Source organism: Notolepis coatsorum, assembly GCF_963971535.1.
Source record: "Notolepis coatsorum genome assembly, chromosome: 6".
In the NCBI taxonomy this organism is placed as follows: Eukaryota; Metazoa; Chordata; class Actinopteri; order Aulopiformes; family Paralepididae; genus Notolepis; species Notolepis coatsorum.
Genome location: NC_140170.1, coordinates 63,358,748 through 63,377,936, shown reverse-complemented (window position 1 = coordinate 63,377,936; position 19,189 = coordinate 63,358,748). Strand labels below are relative to the sequence as shown.

Sequence of the window (19,189 nt, the reverse complement as noted above, 5' to 3'; positions counted from 1 at the left end):
TAGTGACTATCTGGCACCAACACTAAACTGAATTAAACTGAATTAAAACACAACACAGAGGTGTAGTGAGTATCTAGCACCAACACTAAACTGAATTAAACTGAATTAAAACACAACACAGGGGTGTAGTGAGTATCTGGCACCAACATTATACCGAATTAAACTGAATTCTACTGAATTAAAACACAACACAGGGGTGTAGTGAGTATCTACCACCAACATTAAACTGAATTAAACTGAATTATACTGAATTAAAACACAACAAAGGGGTGTAGTGAGTATCTACCACCAGCATTATACTGAATTATACTGAATTAAAACACAACAAAGGGGTGTAGTGAGTATCTACCACCAGCATTATACCGAATTTATACTGAATTAAAACACAACAAAGGGGTGTAGTGAGCATCTGCCACCAACATTAAACTGAATTATAGTGAGTCATGAATAGGACCCCCCAATGAATGAAGTACGTATGGCATCATGTACACATCCGTTTTATATTGTGTCTTGTGGCCTTTTGATTAGAAGCTAGAGTCCCTCATTGGAATTTATCATTTTAAAGAAGAAATTGGACACCTTCTTCCCATGGAGTCATCGTGTTTTTAATATCGTCTGTTTTCATTGAAATGTGAAGACATTTTCTAAAAAATATTTATCTAACTATCTTGTTTTTATTTGTGTTTGTTTTAATGTTGTATAATGTTTCACACACTACCCAAAATACTTCTTGTTGCCAGATATGAAACATATTCCCACACGCTCATCCTTGTTCCTCTGTAACTTTCTGCACCAAAGCACAGGCTGATCAGCCCTATAGTTTGCAATATATTGTGCAGAATCACACACTCACCCACAGGCAGACTCTACCGAATGCATAACAAAGGAGTGAGCGTTGTAATACTTGGACGCTTTATTTTTAATGTTTGTTCACCTTGTTCACCATCAACACCATGACTGAGTCTCTCTCTCTCTCTCTCTCTCTCTCTCTCTCTCTCTCTCTCTCTCTCTCTCTCTCTCTCTCTCTCTCTCTCTCTCTCTCTCTCTCTCTCTCTCTCTCTCTCTCTCTCTCTCTCTCTCTCTCTCTCTCTCTCTCTCTCTCTCTCTCTCTCTCTCTCTCTCTCTCTCTCTCTCTCTCTCTCCCTCCCTCCCTCCCTCCCTAACAGAATCCAAAACATGTAGTCCAGAGGCGTTCCAGTGTCCTGGGTCTCACGTGTGCGTGCCTCAGCGCTGGAAGTGTGACGGAGACAAGGACTGTCCCGACGGGGCCGACGAGAGCGTCAAGGCTGGCTGTGGTGAGGACAGGGACCGGGACCGGGACCGGGCGGGAGTCGGACAGTGTAGACACTAATTGAAAGTTTAGTCCTTAACACTAGCACAGCCATGGAGAAAATGCCACTAATTCCCGCCAGGAACGGGTCAGATGACCCGACAGCTTATATGAGAAAGATAAACAGTGTAAACTATATAATTACCTCTGAATATAAAAATATGAGGTTTACCACAATGAAATGTACGTTTGAGTGACATAAAAAATATTAATAAAAAATATATATATATTTTTTAATAAAAAATATATATATTATAATTTTTTCTTTTTTTTTGGATGGAAGAGCCACACATTGACGGGCAAAGAGCCACATGCGGCTCGCGAGCCACGGGTTGGCCACCCCTGTGCTAGACGCTCGTCTGTTCCAACGGCCCATATGTGGAATAACGTTCTAATTACATTTTCCTGAAGTCATTTTGAAATTTCATAAACCGTGCCAGATAAAACGGGTACTTTTAGGAAAAGTCATTGAGTGACAGAGCTGGAGCTCGACCGAGTGACGAGGATACATTTATTGAAAATGCCTGGGGGTCATGTGACCCCTTGTTGGCTGTGCTAGTGTTAATCTAAACTAAGATATTTCTTTATAAACTGGTTACACAAGATAGGGTGTGGCATCGCTGAGCACCAGCTGAGGAGTTGGAGGAATGGGGGAGAGAGCCACACCGCTTAAAGCGGTTTTCAAGTTCAACGTTGATCCCATTTGCTTTTCAAAGTTGTATTAATGAGTTGTGACTTTGAGCCGACGATGTATGCAGGCGATGGAAAGAGATGGAGGACAAACTCATGAATGAATGAATGAATGAATGAATGAATGAATGAATGAATGAATGAATGAATGAATGAAAACTTTATTTAACAGATTGCAGAATGGGTACAATACAGTACGGCTCAATACACACAATTGTTAAGGGGATGCAGACCTGAGAAAGACGTTTGTCTTGTTTCCATCAGGGTCCCCCATTTTCAATTCATAGTGACATCCAGTGAGTCCTTTGAGAAGCTCATCCGTCCTCCACATACAGTCCTGCTCCGATCCAACAATAAGCAACTTTGAAGTGTTTGATTTTTAAAAACATACAGTACAATGTTGATAGAATGCAGAGAAAATGTTGAACGTTGAAATGTATATAATCTATAATTATAGCTCTGTAGTATGATTCTTTTTTTTTTATAGATTTGGATTGTGACCTAAAAATTTAAATGTATGGTTACGTCCCCGTTGATTAACTGAACACCTCCCTCTGTCTCTCAGTGTTCAACCTGTTGACTAACTGAACACCTCCCTCTGTCTCTCAGTGTTCAACCTGTTGACTAACTGAACACCTCCGTCTGTCTCTCAGTGTTCAACCTGTTGACTAACTGAACACCTCCGTCTGTCTCTCAGTGTTCAACCTGTTGACTAACTGAACACCTCCCTCTGTCTCCTCAGTGTTCAACCTGTTGACTAACTGAACACCTCCGTCTGTCTCTCAGTGTTCAACCTGTTGACTAACTGAACACCTCCCTCTGTCTTCTCAGTGTTCAACCTGTTGACTAACTGAACACCTCCCTCTGTCTCCTCAGTGTTCAACCTGTTGACTAACTGAACACCTCCCTCTGTCTCTCAGTGTTCAACCTGTTGACTAACTGAACACCTCCCTCTGTCTCTCAGTGTTCAACCTGTTGACTAACTGAACACCTCCCTCTGTCTCCTCAGTGTTCAACCTGTTGACTAACTGAACACCTCCGCCTGTCTCCTCAGTGTTCAACCTGTTGACTAACTGAACACCTCCCTCTGTCTCCTCAGTGTTCAACCTGTTGACTAACTGAACACCTCCGCCTGTCTCCTCAGTGTTCAACCTGTTGACTAACTGAACACCTCCCTCTGTCTCTCAGTGTTCAACCTGTTGACTAACTGAACACCTCCCTCTGTCTCTCAGTGTTCAACCTGTTGACTAACTGAACACCTCCCTCTGTCTCCTCAGTGTTCAACCTGTTGACTAACTGAACACCTCCCTCTGTCTCTCAGTGTTCAACCTGTTGACTAACTGAACACCTCCCTCTGTCTCTCAGTGTTCAACCTGTTGACTAACTGAACACCTCCGTCTGTCTCTCAGTGTTCAACCTGTTGACTAACTGAACACCTCCCTCTGTCTCTCAGTGTTCAACCTGTTGACTAACTGAACACCTCCCTCTGTCTCTCAGTGTTCAACCTGTTGACTAACTGAACACCTCCCTCTGTCTCCTCAGTGTTCAACCTGTTGACTAACTGAACACCTCCCTCTGTCTCTCAGTGTTCAACCTGTTGACTAACTGAACACCTCCCTCTGTCTCTCAGTGTTCAACCTGTTGACTAACTGAACACCTCCCTCTGTCTCCTCAGTGTTCAACCTGTTGACTAACTGAACACCTCCGCCTGTCTCCTCAGTGTTCAACCTGTTGACTAACTGAACACCTCCCTCTGTCTCTCAGTGTTCAACCTGTTGACTAACTGAACACCTCCCTCTGTCTCTCAGTGTTCAACCTGTTGACTAACTGAACACCTCCGTCTGTCTCTCAGTGTTCAACCTGTTGACTAACTGAACACCTCCCTCTGTCTCCTCAGTGTTCAACCTGTTGACTAACTGAACACCTCCCTCTGTCTCTCAGTGTTCAACCTGTTGACTAACTGAACACCTCCCTCTGTCTCCTCAGTGTTCAACCTGTTGACTAACTGAACACCTCCGCCTGTCTCTCAGTGTTCAACCTGTTGACTAACTGAACACCTCCGTCTGTCTCCTCAGTGTTCAACCTGTTGACTAACTGAACACCTCCCTCTGTCTCTCAGTGTTCAACCTGTTGACTAACTGAACACCTCCCTCTGTCTCCTCAGTGTTCAACCTGTTGACTAACTGAACACCTCCCTCTGTCTCTCAGTGTTCAACCTGTTGACTAACTGAACACCTCCCTCTGTCTCTCAGTGTTCAACCTGTTGACTAACTGAACACCTCCCTCTGTCTCTCAGTGTTCAACCTGTTGACTAACTGAACACCTCCGTCTGTCTCTCAGTGTTCAACCTGTTGACTAACTGAACATCTCCCTCTGTCTCTCAGTGTTCAACCTGTTGACTAACTAAACACCTCCCTCTGTCTCTCAGTGTTCAACCTGTTGACTAACTGAACACCTCCGTCTGTCTCCTCAGTGTTCAACCTGTTGACTAACTGAACACCTCCCTCTGTCTCCTCAGTGTTCAACCTGTTGACTAACTGAACACCTCCCTCTGTCTCCTCAGTGTTCAACCTGTTGACTAACTGAACACCTCCGTCTGTCTCTCAGTGTTCAACCTGTTGATTAACTGAACACCTCCCTCTGTCTATCAGTGTTCAACCTGTTGACTAACTGAACACCTCCCTCTGTCTCCTCAGTGTTCAACCTGTTGACTAACTGAACACCTCCCTCTGTCTCCTCAGTGTTCAACCTGTTGACTAACTGAACACCTCCGTCTGTCTCTCAGTGTTCAACCTGTTGACTAACTGAACACCTCCCTCTGTCTCTCAGTGTTCAACCTGTTGACTAACTGAACACCTCCCTCTGTCTCCTCAGTGTTCAACCTGTTGACTAACTGAACACCTCCGTCTGTCTCTCAGTGTTCAACCTGTTGACTAACTGAACACCTCCCTCTGTCTCTCAGTGTTCAACCTGTTGACTAACTGAACACCTCCCTCTGTCTCTCAGTGTTCAACCTGTTGACTAACTGAACACCTCCGTCTGTCTCCTCAGTGTTCAACCTGTTGACTAACTGAACACCTCCCTCTGTCTCTCAGTGTTCAACCTGTTGACTAACTGAACACCTCCCTCTGTCTCCTCAGTGTTCAACCTGTTGACTAACTGAACACCTCCGTCTGTCTCTCAGTGTTCAACCTGTTGACTAACTGAACACCTCCGTCTGTCTCCTCAGTGTTCAACCTGTTGACTAACTGAACACCTCCCTCTGTCTCTCAGTGTTCAACCTGTTGATTAACTGAACACCTCCCTCTGTCTCTCAGTGTTCAACCTGTTGACTAACTGAACACCTCCCTCTGTCTCTCAGTGTTCAACCTGTTGACTAACTGAACACCTCCGTCTGTCTCTCAGTGTTCAACCTGTTGACTAACTGAACACCTCCCTCTGTCTCTCAGTGTTCAACCTGTTGACTTACTGAACACCTCCGTCTGTCTCTCAGTGTTCAACCTGTTGACTAACTGAACACCTCCGTCTGTCTCTCAGTGTTCAACCTGTTGACTAACTGAACACCTCCGCCTGTCTCATCAGTGTTCAACCTGTTGATTAACTGAACACCTCCGTCTGTCTCCTCAGTGTTCAACCTGTTGACTAACTGAACACCTCCCTCTGTCTCTCAGTGTTCAACCTGTTGACTAACTGAACACCTCCCTCTGTCTCCTCAGTGTTCAACCTGTTGACTAACTGAACACCTCCCTCTGTCTCCTCAGTGTTCAACCTGTTGACTAACTGAACACCTCCCTCTGTCTCTCAATGTTCAACCTGTTGACTAACCGAACACCTCCGTCTGTCTCTCAGTGTTCAACCTGTTGACTAACTGAACACCTCCCTCTGTCTCTCAGTGTTCAACCTGTTGACTAACTGAACACCTCCCTCTGTCTCTCAGTGTTCAACCTGTTGACTAACCGAACACCTCCCTCTGTCTCTCAGTGTTCAACCTGTTGACTAACTGAACACCTCCCTCTGTCTCTCAGTGTTCAACCTGTTGACTAACCGAACACCTCCGTCTGTCTCTCAGTGTTCAACCTGTTGACTAACTGAACACCTCCGTCTGTCTCTCAGTGTTCAACCTGTTGACTAACTGAACACCTCCATCTGTCTCTCAGTGTTCAACCTGTTGACTAACTGAACACCTCCGTCTGTCTCTCAGTGTTCAACCTGTTGATTAACTGAACACCTCCCTCTGTCTCCTCAGTGTTCAACCTGTTGACTAACTGAACACCTCCCTCTGTCTCCTCAGTGTTCAACCTGTTGACTAACTGAACACCTCCCTCTGTCTCTCAGTGTTCAACCTGTTGACTAACTGAACACCTCCCTCTGTCTCCTCAGTGTTCAACCTGTTGACTAACTGAACACCTCCGTCTGTTCCTCAGTGTTCAACCTGTTGACTAACTGAACACCTCCCTCTGTCTCTCAGTGTTCAACCTGTTGACTAACTGAACACCTCCCTCTGTCTCCTCAGTGTTCAACCTGTTGACTAACTGAACACCTCCGTCTGTCTCTCAGTGTTCAACCTGTTGACTAACTGAACACCTCCGTCTGTCTCCTCAGTGTTCAACCTGTTGACTAACTGAACACCTCCGTCTGTCTCTCAGTGTTCAACCTGTTGACTAACTGAGCACCTCCGCCTGTCTCCTCAGTGTTCAACGACACCTGCAGCAACAATGAGTTCATGTGCCAGAACAGACAGTGCATCCCCAAGCACTTTGTGTGCGACCACGACAACGACTGCAGCGACGGCTCCGACGAGTCCCCGGAGTGTGGTGAGTGGACGACCCTTACATTTAGTCATCTAGCTGACGCTTTTATCCAACGCGACTTACAAGTTCTGTACGACAAGTCATCAGGAAGGGCACAACTCTATCAGCTGAGTAACAATGTTCATCAAAGTGTTGCGTGTTACAGTGTAGGTTAGTATATTAGGACTAAGTGCATGACAGTAAGGTTAGTTAAGGTTAGATTTGTAAAAAAATAAAATTTGTAATTTTTTTGTAATTTTCATCATCTAGCTAGATATGGTGAGCAGCTCTGGTGTCACAAGGAGTAGATGGCAACGTTTAACGTGGACACTGTGCTGTCGTTCCACGCGCTTGAAAAATGATCTTCCCCTCCCCGTCTCTCCCTCTCGTCCCAGAGTACCCTACCTGTGGCCCCAGCGACTTCCGCTGCGCCAACGGCCGCTGCCTCATCCAGACCTCCTGGGAGTGTGACGGAGACTTTGACTGCCATGACCAGTCAGACGAGGCCCCCAAGAACCCACACTGCAACGGCCCAGGTGAGATGCAGGGGGCGTGGCCAGGGGGCGTGGTCAGTGGGCGTGGCCAGGGCTGTTCTTTAAACGGGATCCCTAACATTTACATTTACATTCAGTCATTTAGCTGACGCCTTTATCCAAAGTCGGCAGGAGGGGTAAGTGGTATTGTTCATCTAGTAATGCAGAGATTGAGTGCTTCACTCTGAGTGCATAGTAGTATAGACATATTAGCATAGCAGGTGGTATTATAGGCGGCATAGTAGCGTAGTACACATTAGATAATAGTATACACATAGTAGCAAAGTACGTCATAGTAAAAAGGTTAGTTTTTTATTATTATTATTATTATTTCAGATATTGACCTCTCACCTCAAGATATCTGAATGAAAATGAGCTCAGTGGAAACAGTCTTTATAGGCCCAATTGATGCCAGTCCCATTCAAATTTAGGTACTGTAGCTGCCCAAACCATGCAGCTATTTTGTATGCAGTACAAAAAGGTTATTTTTGCCTTTTTTATAAGCAATATATGTATTCTATAACATTACATTTACATTTACATTTAGTCATTTAGCTGACGCTTTTATCCAAAGCGACTTACATGTTCTGTACGACAAGTCATCAGGAAGGGCACAACTCTATCAGCTGAGCAACAATGTTCATCAAAGTGTTGAGTGCTACAGTGTAGGTTAGTTTATTAGGACAAGTGCATGACAGTACGTTTAGTTAGGGTTAGATTTTTTATTTTTATTTTTATTTTTTTTATTCAGATAATGGTTGAAGAAGTGCGTTTTTAGTCGACGGCGAAAGATTGTACGTGTTTCGGCTGTCCTAACTGGGGTGGGTAGTTCATTCCACCATTGTGGGGCAAGGACTGAGAATAGGCGACTTCTCTTTGATGACCCTCCCGGAGCTTGGATAGGAGTAGGTCTGAGGCGGCCAGAAGATGCAGAGCGTAGGGGTCTTGAGGGTGTGTAGTTAGAGACCATTGACCGGAGGTAGGCGGGAGCAGTTCCCTTTGCCGCACGGTATGCTAGGTCGAGGGCCTTGAAGCGGATTCGTGCAGCAATGGGGAGCCAGTGCAGGTCCCTAAGAAGTGGGGTGACATGGGCCGACTTCGGTAGGTTTGAGATCAGGCGGGCCGCTGCGTTCTGAATGAGTTGAAGAGGCTTAGTGGCAGTGGCCGGGAGGCCAGCGAGCAGTGCGTTGCAGTAGTCGAGGCGGGAGATGACTGTTGATTGGACAAGGAGTTGGGTGGCTTCTTTTGTCAGGAAGGGGCGGATCCTTCTGACGTTGCTCAGGAGGAATCGGCAGGTTCTGGTTGTGGCTGCGATGTGAGCAGAGAAGTTCAACTGGTCGTCGAGGACAACACCAAGGTTCTTGGCGGTCGGGGACGCGGTCACAGCTGCATTCTCGACTGTGATGGAAAGGTCGGTCAGGGGGGAGGATTTGGTCGGCAGGTGGAGCAATTCTGTTTTGCTTAGGTTCAGTTTGAGGTGGTTGGTCGTCATCCAGGCGGAGATGTCGGACAGACAGGCCGAGATCCGCTCAGAGACGTGGATATCTGAGGGAGGGAAGGAGAGGAAGAGTTGAGTATCGTCGGCATAACAATGGTAGGAGAAGCCATGAGACGTGATAATGTTACCCAGTGATTTAGTGTAGAGGGAGAAGAGAAGGGGTCCTAAAACCGAGCCCTGGGGGACACCCGTCCGCAGGGGGCGGGTGGCCGACAGGGTCCCTCCCTCTCCTCTATAACAAAGCTTGTTCAACTGTAAAATAGCCTGTCTCTAGTACATGTTGTCAAACTCTTTGACAAACAAATCTGAGGGATCCTTGTGAATATTATGTGTGAATATTGACCAATATATACTCAATTGGCTCAAAAATGGAAATACTCAAGTAAAGTACAAGTACAGTCCAATCCTTCTCATCTCTGGTCTCTCCTCTCTCCTGAAACAACCCTATCCTTCTCATCTCTGGTCTCTCCTCTCTCCTGAAACAATCCTATCCTTCTCATCTCTGGTCTCTCCTCTCTCCTGAAACAATCCTATCCTTCTCATCTCTGGTCTCTCCTCTCTCCTGAAACAATCCTATCCTTCTCATCTCTGGTCTCTCCTGTCTCCTGAAACAATCTTATCCTTATCATCTCTGGTCTCTCCTGTCTCCTGAAACAATCTTATCCTTCTCATCTATGGTCTCTCCTCTCTCCTGAAACAATCTTATCCTTCTCATCTATGGTCTCTCCTCTCTCCTGAAACAATCTTATCCTTCTCATCTATGGTCTCTCCTCTCTCCTGAAACAATCTTATCCTTATCATCTCTGGTCTCTCCTGAAACAATCTTATCCTTCTCATCTCTCCTCTCTCCTCTCTCCTCTCTCTCCTGAAACAATCCTTAAGGCCTCTTGTCTCCCCTCTCTCTCCTGAAACAGAGAAGAAATGCAACGACACGGATTACGCCTGTGCTAACACGAACTGCATCAACGAGACGCTGCTGTGCGACCACAAGGACGACTGTGGCGACGGGTCCGACGAGCTGAACTGCTTTGTCAACGAGTGTCTGAACAGCAAGCTGAGCAGCTGCTCCCAGCTCTGTGAGGACCTCAAGATAGGCTTCAAGGTAAGAACACAACTTTTATCGAAACAAAAGATCCGTCACAACTTTGTCCTTCAACCGAGGTGCATGAACTGGATACAACTATCGAGGGAGAAAAGTTATTTGGAGGCCGATTCTAAAAATAATAATTTATATAATAATTTATTCATACAATTAAAACCAATGTGTTACCCCAATTGAGTTCTCAAAAGATACGTCTATCACTAGGGATGAATTTCATAACTTTTATTTATATTATAGTATGTAATATTTTACACCCCTTTCCCTTCACTTGGCAGACCTGCCAGTTTGCAGTTTTATTATCGTTGTATTTATAATTTTTTCCTCTCGGCTGGAAAGGTTCTATTATTGTGCTAAAGAGCATTTTGGGGCGGCTTTGGCTCAGGGGTAGAGCGGGTCGTCCAATGATCGAAGGGTTGGTGGTTCGAATCCCGCTCAAGCCCATGTCCATCCCATTGCCGTTGTGTCCTTGGGCAAGACACTTAACCTACTTGCCTCGTATGAATGTATATGCATGTGTATGAATGTTGGTGGTGGTCGGAGGGGCCGTAGGCGATGATTATTCGCCACGCTTCCGTGAGTCTGCCTCAGGGCAGCTCTGGCTGCAATTGTAGCTTACCACCACCGGTATGACTGTGTATGAACGAATAATGGACTCTGTGAAGCGCTCTGGGTGCCATGAAGAGCGCTATATAAATCCAAGTCATTATTATTAAAGTACATTACATTAACACTTTCAGCGCCACGCCTGGTTTTCCGTTTTACCGCTTGAATGCCACCATCGGCGCCAATGTTAACGTTAATATCGCCTAATCTATGTTTTAAATTATGGCTATGTGTCTAATCTGCCCATCGCATTATCAAAGACTATTTTCCAGTCAGTGCTGTGAAGGCAGATTGTTTTTTTATCGCGTCGTTGCCGTTTCAGAGCAGTTAGAAAAGCCCCCGTTTTGATATAAAAAACAGCTCATTCTGGAGCATTCTATGAAAATCGTCTTTTAGTGGAATATTCCACAACGTTGATTCGTCGGCCTTTTTATGAATCGTTTTCAAATAAACGCTAGATGATCAATATTATACGTGCATGCACGCACATTACGGCCGCGCACTGATAATCGCTCCGTTGATTTCCTCACGGACTTTTACAGTGAAACCGAAAGAAGACATTTCACAAAACAGCTTATAACTTCATCAAACTTACTCTGATTATCCTACCACTGATAACATAGAGTCCTTACCTGACATCAGATGGTATCCAACTGGTATATTCCAATTCCTGATCACCATTCGAAAAAATCGATACGTGTATGGATCCAACGCGATACAGTAGAACTCCATGATCCGCGGGGATCTGAGGCTCCAGAATGAACTCTAGTAACCCCGGCTGGATCAGTGAACTGGAAAATGTGGAGTACCGGATTTTTTTCCCCATTCATTTTCATTGAGTCCATTCCAAAATCACTTATGTCATCTGGGAGACGACAGGGGGCGCTTTTTTCCACAGTGATCGCCGGCGCCCCTCGGCTATACTCGGGTAGGCTCGGGTGATGCAATAATTTTTCAGATCGCAAAAAAAAAAAAAAAAAAAAATCAGAGAAATCTCGTGAGTGGCATGCAACCACCTAAAAAAGAGAAATCTCGTGAGTGGCACTGAAAGTGTTAAAGGTGCACTTCACCAAAGTTAGTTTTAAAATTCTTTATTCTTTATTGCCTATATTTAATGTAATGTATCATTTAACCAATAGGGCATACATACCCTCATCTGCACCTTTGTTTACACTGTTTATTTGTCTCACATTTTTATATTCAGATCAAATTGTATAGCCTATAATATGTCTTTCTACTATTACCCTGCCCATACCTGTACCTCCCCTCCCCCATGCTGCTATGGTGCCTGAATTTTCCCAAGGGGATCAATAAACAAATATATAATCTTATATTATAATAATAATAATAATAATAATAATAATAATAATAATAATAATAATAATAATAATAATAATAATAATAATGATTCATTACATTTTATACAGCGCTTAGCAGCACAATATATATAGCAGACTCAAAGTGCTTTACGACGTAGGGTGGAAATTGCCTCCTTCACCACCACTAGTAGCACCCAACCTTGGGATACGCAGTCTCAATGGCTACCATCAGGGGTATAGCTGGAGATTCTGGGCCCCATGAAAGAATCTATTTGTGGGGCCCCAATCCATGCAAGCGTGCAGCATTTATTTATTGATGAAAATGCATAATATGGTTTTTACCTATTTTTTTTTTATAATACAGGCAATTTTACTTTTGAGTCATCTACATTAACTTACTTTAGGATAATAATAAAACCATATTAATAAAAAGATAATAATAGTGTTCTCTGGGCCCCCCCCCCCTCCCCCAGTGCTGGGCCCTTGGAATCATCCTAACCTCCCCCCCCCAGCTACTCCCCTGGCTACCATAGTCAAGTCAAGTCAAGTCAGCTTTATTGTTATAGCACATTTACAATGACTAAAAGCCAACCAAAGTGCTTCACATACACTGGCACCCGGCACACATCACACTACACAATGGCTGAACGACTCAGGAGACAGGGAATCAGCCAATTAAGGGGAGGGGGGGATGATTAGATGGCCTTGATGTCAGAGGCCTGATTGTGAATTTGGCCAGGAACGTTGGGGAACCCCCCTACTCTTTACGATAGGCGTCCTGGGTTCTTTAACGACCGAATTCAGTCAGGACCTCGGTTTAGCGTCTCTTCGCTGACATGCTCCACGCTCTGCCTCCCTACAGTGTAGATGCTACAACCCTGGCTTCCGTCTGAAGGACGACGGGAAGACGTGCGTGGACGTGGACGAGTGTACGACCAGCTACCCCTGCACCCAGCGCTGCATCAACACGCACGGCAGCTTCCACTGTCTCTGCGTGGAGGGCTTCCAGCTCAGCCCCGAAGATCCCACCATCTGCAAGTCCACCTCTGGTAAGAGACACGCGCGCTCACTTCATTTGGAATGATCCGTTTTATTTCCAGGTGCCCGATTCAGGCAGAGATTATGCTTCAACGTCGGCTGTGGCCGATATTTAGCACATGGGAGCTAGACTGACATACTTCACACCGTCAGTCCAACGCGTGGGTTGCAGTACACCGCTGAACCACTAGGAGACTGTGCTGCGTTGTGTTGTACAAATGGCTATATTTTCGGATTTCCTCTGCCAGTCTTTCTTCGATTTGGTCCTTTGTAATGTAGTTAATCACAATCGATAATGGAACGCTCCGACCGAGCTCCCGGGATGATAAATGTTAATATGGAAGTATGTCAGCCCAGCCCAGCCCAGGGCAGCGGCCAATCACAGCGCTGCACTGTCCACCTCACCTTGTTATTTAATTGCAGTAAAAGATTTGGCCAGCTGCATATAGGCGTCACCGGTAGGCTTGCAGGAGCTCGACAGGCTCGCCGCAACCGTCTGAGTATAAACCAGGCATTAATGTTAATCCACATGCACGTTTCTATATCTCCCCCTTTCTCCAGATGAGGAGCCTTTCCTCATCTTCGCCAACCGCTACTATCTGAGGAAGCTCAACCTGGACGGTTCCAACTACACGCTGCTCAAACAGGTGCGTTCTGCTGGACTGGCTTTTAGTCACACAGTAGTTTGTTCCTCCTGCACTGAGCAGGTAGCCATCAGATTATATTCCAGTTTATTTGAGGAGAGGGCAAATATGATTTTAAAGAAATGTAAATGATAATGTACGTAACAATGTCTGAACCCCTTTTATATAAAGACATTTAAAATAATAATGATAATAATAATAATAATAATAATAATAATAATAATAATAATAATAATAATAATAATAATAATAATAATAACAATAATCACTGGGATAAATATTATAGAAAAGTTGAATCATAGTCATCCTAATCAAAGTAGTTTGTCCCTGTGAAATGAACAACAGGACACCCAGGCATCTCGTGTATAGACCCGCCCCTACCTCAACCCTAGCCTTAACCTCATTGGACCTCACGCCCCCGACGCAACCGGCCACTGGACACGGTGCATGATGACGCGATACATGAGATGCCTGGTCTTTTAAGTGAATCCCTGAACAATAACGACCTCTGTGATGCGTGTGGCAGGGCCTGAACAACGCCGTGGCTCTGGACTTCGACTACCGGCAGCAGATGATCTACTGGACGGACGTGACGACCCAGGGAAGCATGATCCGACGCATGCACATCAACGGCAGCGACGTCCAGGTCAGTGTGTGTGTGGCGGCGTGGTGCGCTGGTTCCTGCTCACCCAAAGCAGCCAAGTCTAGCAGTACAGCTGCTTTCAATTCTTACTGTCTTTTTACTATTATTTACCTCAATATTATGCTACTATACGGGCGGCTGGGTGGCGCAGCAGACTAAGCGCTCGTCACCAAGGCGAGAGACACTGGTATCGAATCCGGCGGTCAGCGTTGCCTCCGGCTTGGGCCGGCCGTCATACTGGCTCAATTGGCAGAGTCAGCGGGAGGGAAGCCGGTGGGGTGGTATTCTGGTCGTTGTAAACAGCGACCCCTACAGGTCGGTCAGGGCGCCTGCACAGCGAGGAAGGGAGATGGTGAGGGTAGTGTGAGCCTCCCACACGTTACACCTCGCCAATGAGAGTCCGCGCTGGCAGGTGAAAAGAAGTGGCTGGCTGACTCCGCATGTATCGGAGGGGACATGTGATAGTATCTATCAACCCTCCCTAGACCGACCAGTGGGGAGAAAAAGGTTTTTTTTTTTAATAAAAAAAAAATGACATTTATGTTCCAGTTATACATGTTATTTATAGTTGTATATGTGGTCGTTTTGCAGTGTAAAAAACCTGCACTTACAAGAAGAGGGCGGCTCACGGCCCCAATGTTCTCACAGGGGGAGCCGTTTTCAAACGTTTCCATGACAACACCGACCCGTCCTCTTCTCCCAATTGAGCTATCTCCAACCCCGCCCCTTTTTTCTCTCGATCCTCCAATCACAACTGTTGCTTCGCTTTGTTTGTTTGTGGAAACAGTTGTGATTGGAGGATCAAGAAAAGAGGGCTCGGTTTGAGATGAGGTCAGTTCCAGTGTAAAATCAAGGAAACATGTGTCACTGTGTTGCGTGTGAACACACATTGGTGCCAAGTAGGGGTGTAAAGGTAATAAGGTACACATATCCGTACCAAACTGAACCATTTCAGTGTGTACCGTACCGTACCGAACGGCTGTGTAGCGTACCGAACGAATACGACGGTATGTTAACCACTAACGACCGCCCACCGGGGGCAGTTTTTTTCACAATATAATATTATTATTATAAATTTTAATTTTTTTTTACAAGTCGATTATTAATTTCAATATAGAATATTCGTTGACAGCCCTACAAGGACAATTAGTTACTGCACACTACATCACCCCTGAGTGGAACATGGAAAGCCAAACTTTCCCCCACTGTACCGAAAACCCGTACCGAACCGTGACTTCAAAACCGAGGTACGTACCGTACTGTGGTTTTTGTGTACCGTTACACCCCTAGTGCCAAGTGTGGAAACCTTCAGTTCCCCCAACATTGAGTTGAATGGGATCAGCCATCTCCTCGTTTATGACTTGTCGTTTTACCTCGGATGTCGGAATCATCTGCAATTTGTTGCGTTGTTGTTAACTAGCTAACGTTTGATATATCGGTTGATGTATATTTCCTCAGATAGCTTTTATTTGAATATAGGCTTAGAAAATATAATAGCAGAGCATAGAACGCTGGTATTCTGACGTCATGATCCCTCCTTCTTTTATAGTTTCCTTGTGTAAAATCAGGAAACTAGAACGGGATTCTAGAACCTTCAGTGTGAGGGAATTGTGTGTTGGTGTGTTGATAGGTTCTTCACCGTACGTCGCTCAGCAACCCAGACGGACTGGCTGTGGACTGGGTGGGAGGGAACCTGTACTGGTGTGACAAGGGGCGGGACACCATCGAGGTGTCCAAGCTGAACGGGGCGTACCGGACCGTCCTGGTCAACCACGGCCTGAGGGAACCGCGAGCGGTGGCCGTGGACGTACGCTACGGGTAAGAGCCGCGTGACAAGATGATCCGAGCGTTGTGTCCAATGCTATGTTGTATTGAATGCAATAGGATGAGATAAGATATTCCTTTATTGATAGAAATCCGGGTCTTATAGCAGTATGGAGCGGAGGGGAGGTACAGGTATGGGCAGGGTAATAGAAGACATAAATATAGGCAATACATATTTTATTATCTGAATATAGAAATATGAGAAAAGATATTTGTAAAAAAAAAAAAAAGCAGTGTAAGCAATTGAATGAACTATTATAATAATTAAATGTGTTTTTAAACAAACCCAGTAGATAATATGGTCAAACAAAACAGAAAATATTGAATTGAAATATAAAAAAGTTACATAACCTTTTTATCTAAACTTAAAGGAAAACTCCAACATTTTGGGAAATTAGCTTATTTGCCATCTACCCTGGAGTTAGACAAGAAGATACATACCTTTTTTTCTTCTCTGTGCATACAGTAGGAGTAGGAAGACATGCACCGTTAGCCTAGCTTAGCGTCAGTCACTGGAAGTAGGTTCCTCCATTAGCCTAGTTCCCAACGTCTTCCTACTCCTACTGCATGCACAGAGAAGAAAAAGTATGTATCTTCTTGTCTAACTCCAGGGTAGATGGCAAATAAGCTAATTTCCCAAAATGTTGGAGTTTTCCTTTAAAGCACCTTTAAGTTTAAGTGCTTTGTAAACATTCTATTCATTATTATTATTATTATTATTATTATTATTATTATTATTATTATTATTATTATTATTATTATTATTATTATTATTATTATTATTATTATTATTATTATTATATCACTTTTGAGTATAATATCCACACATCCAGTGAAGCATGATATCTTCAAAATGACCCTATAATATGCTTATTGTTAAACCTGGCGCTGTTTGTCCCTGGCAGGTACCTGTACTGGTCTGACTGGGGCGACACCCCTCACATCGGCAGGATCGGGATGGACGGCACCAACAGGAGCAACATCGTGGAGGATAAGATCACGTGGCCCAACGGCCTGACGCTGGACTTCATCAACGACCGCATCTACTGGGCCGACGCCCGGGAGGACTACATCGAGTTCGCTAGTCTGGACGGAACCAACAGACACACAGGTAACAGACACACGCATGCACACACGCACGCACGCATGCACGCACACACACACACAAACAAACATGTCAGGGTATGTATATGCGGGATATAAAAAAGTCTTAAAAAGTATTAAATTCATAATTCTCAATTTAAGGCCTTAATTAAAAGGTATTCAAAAGTCTTCTAAATTTCATTAGCACAGGTATTACATTTTTGGCGGGGCAGCCTGGCTGTTTTAGTTTTTTTGTGGGGAGCTTGGTACGTCGCATGATCATTTTAATTGGCGCGCAAGTGCAGCCGCCAGTTCAGTGTCACTACTGTATGTGTTTTTTTTGCTAGTATGGTTGTGAAATTGGTATTACATTTTGATGTACGTGGTATTAACAAGGTCTTAAAAGTCTTCAATTGAACTTGTTGAAACCTGCAGATACCCTGTATATATTGATCGTGTTATGGGGTTTCCCACCTTCTGCCTTCAATCGTACAATATCTTCTCTCGTGGGGACACGGTTTATCCCTCATTTTGGACAAATTGAGTGGATTTGAATGCAGTAATTGACATCTGTTTGCCAGAGGAAAGCAGCAGTTCTGATGGGGTCAGGGACATTATTATTACTACCCCAAAACATCAGGGAAGCCAACTCGCTAGACATCTTCAAAAGACAGCTTAGGCATTTAATTGAAACATCAGGGATATCCTGACACAAATTGTACTTTACCTGCACTATTCTTACCCTACCTACACTTCCTATCAAATTCATGTGTCGGTTCTATGCACTGTAATTTTAAGAGTACTGCTCTGTTGTAATTCAAAATTTTACTATTTTATCACACTTTTTACTTCTTACTGATGCACTGCTCTGTCTGTCTATTCTATTTTTATTATTTTTATTACTGAATGAAACTGTAAACAGAAAGGCCTATTGGGATGCTAGATCCTAATGTGAAACACTGTGATTTACCTTACCTTGCTACCTCTCTATCTTTTTTTATGCTCGCTTATGCCTGTATTTTTTACTGTTGTGAAGCACTTTGAACTGCAACTTCTGTATGAAAAGTGCTATACAAATAAAGATTATTATTACTGATAGCCCTAGAGACCGATTTAATGCCACCCCAGAGGAGGACAGACCTTGGTGTGTGAGTTGGAGGTGAAATTGAGAATGAGGTTCATTTTTAGTTTTACTGTCTTGTTTACGAGGACCTAAGGGAAGTACTTTTTTAGTAAAATGTCCTCCATTAATGTTGATTATCTTGAGCTGGATGAATATGAACAACTTGAGTTGTGCTTCAGGAAGGGAACTTTTTTGGAGCAGATTTTATTTGTCAAGCTTGGGCAAGAAGGCAGGATACTTTGTTTAAGACCGAGCTGTAATGTGTATTCATGTAATCCGTATTTAGATAATGAAATGTAATGTCTATTTGTAATAATGCAAAATTGCAACAGTATTTTTGGTGTCTAATAAACCCATGAGGGTTGGGCACTTAATAAAATAATCAATCAATCAATCCGATTGGAGGATCAAGAAAAGGGTGCAGGGCTTGCCATACAGTAGGTCAATGGTTTGTGACAGATTTGTCTCCGTGTCTTGTCTGCGTGTAGTCCTGCGTCAGGACATCCCCCACATCTTCGCCATGACTCTGTTTGAGGAGTACATCTACTGGACCGACTGGGAGACCAAGTCCATCAACAGATGTCACAAGACCAAAGGCACCAACAAGACCATGTTGATCAGCACCCTCCACAGGCCCATGGACATCCACATCTTCCACCCCTATCGCCAGCCTGACGGTAGGTTTTTACCTCTAACTGTCAGCAAAATATAATATCTTAACAAGTGATTTCATCTTGTGTTGAGTCTTTTTGCATCTTTACAGTATTTACAAGTAACAATATTTTGAAATGAGACGGGGCACTTTTAAGAAGATTCTGGAAACAAGCTGAATTGTTATCGGGGGAAAAGTTCAAATTTGGAAGCCCATTGGCTGATTGATTTTTAAGCTCGTAAAAAAAAGATAATAATAATAATACATTTTATGACTCAATCTAGGATTAGATGACGTGATAAGAGGGATATTTATGC

General features: G+C 44.2%; 1 protein-coding gene across 1 annotated transcript in view; it reads left to right on the top strand.

The window, feature by feature from the left end:
* Positions 1-19,189, top strand: part of LOC311229511 (low-density lipoprotein receptor-related protein 1-like) — a 375,389-nt gene that overhangs the window by 277,202 nt on the left and 78,998 nt on the right. Inside the window, 10 exon segments of the mRNA XM_084315588.1 lie at positions 1,167-1,295; positions 6,712-6,834; positions 7,206-7,346; positions 9,756-9,943; positions 12,728-12,914; positions 13,465-13,550; positions 14,074-14,193; positions 15,821-16,008; positions 16,920-17,125; positions 18,709-18,897. Of these exon segments, the coding sequence (XP_084171714.1) occupies positions 1,167-1,295; positions 6,712-6,834; positions 7,206-7,346; positions 9,756-9,943; positions 12,728-12,914; positions 13,465-13,550; positions 14,074-14,193; positions 15,821-16,008; positions 16,920-17,125; positions 18,709-18,897 (1,557 nt within the window).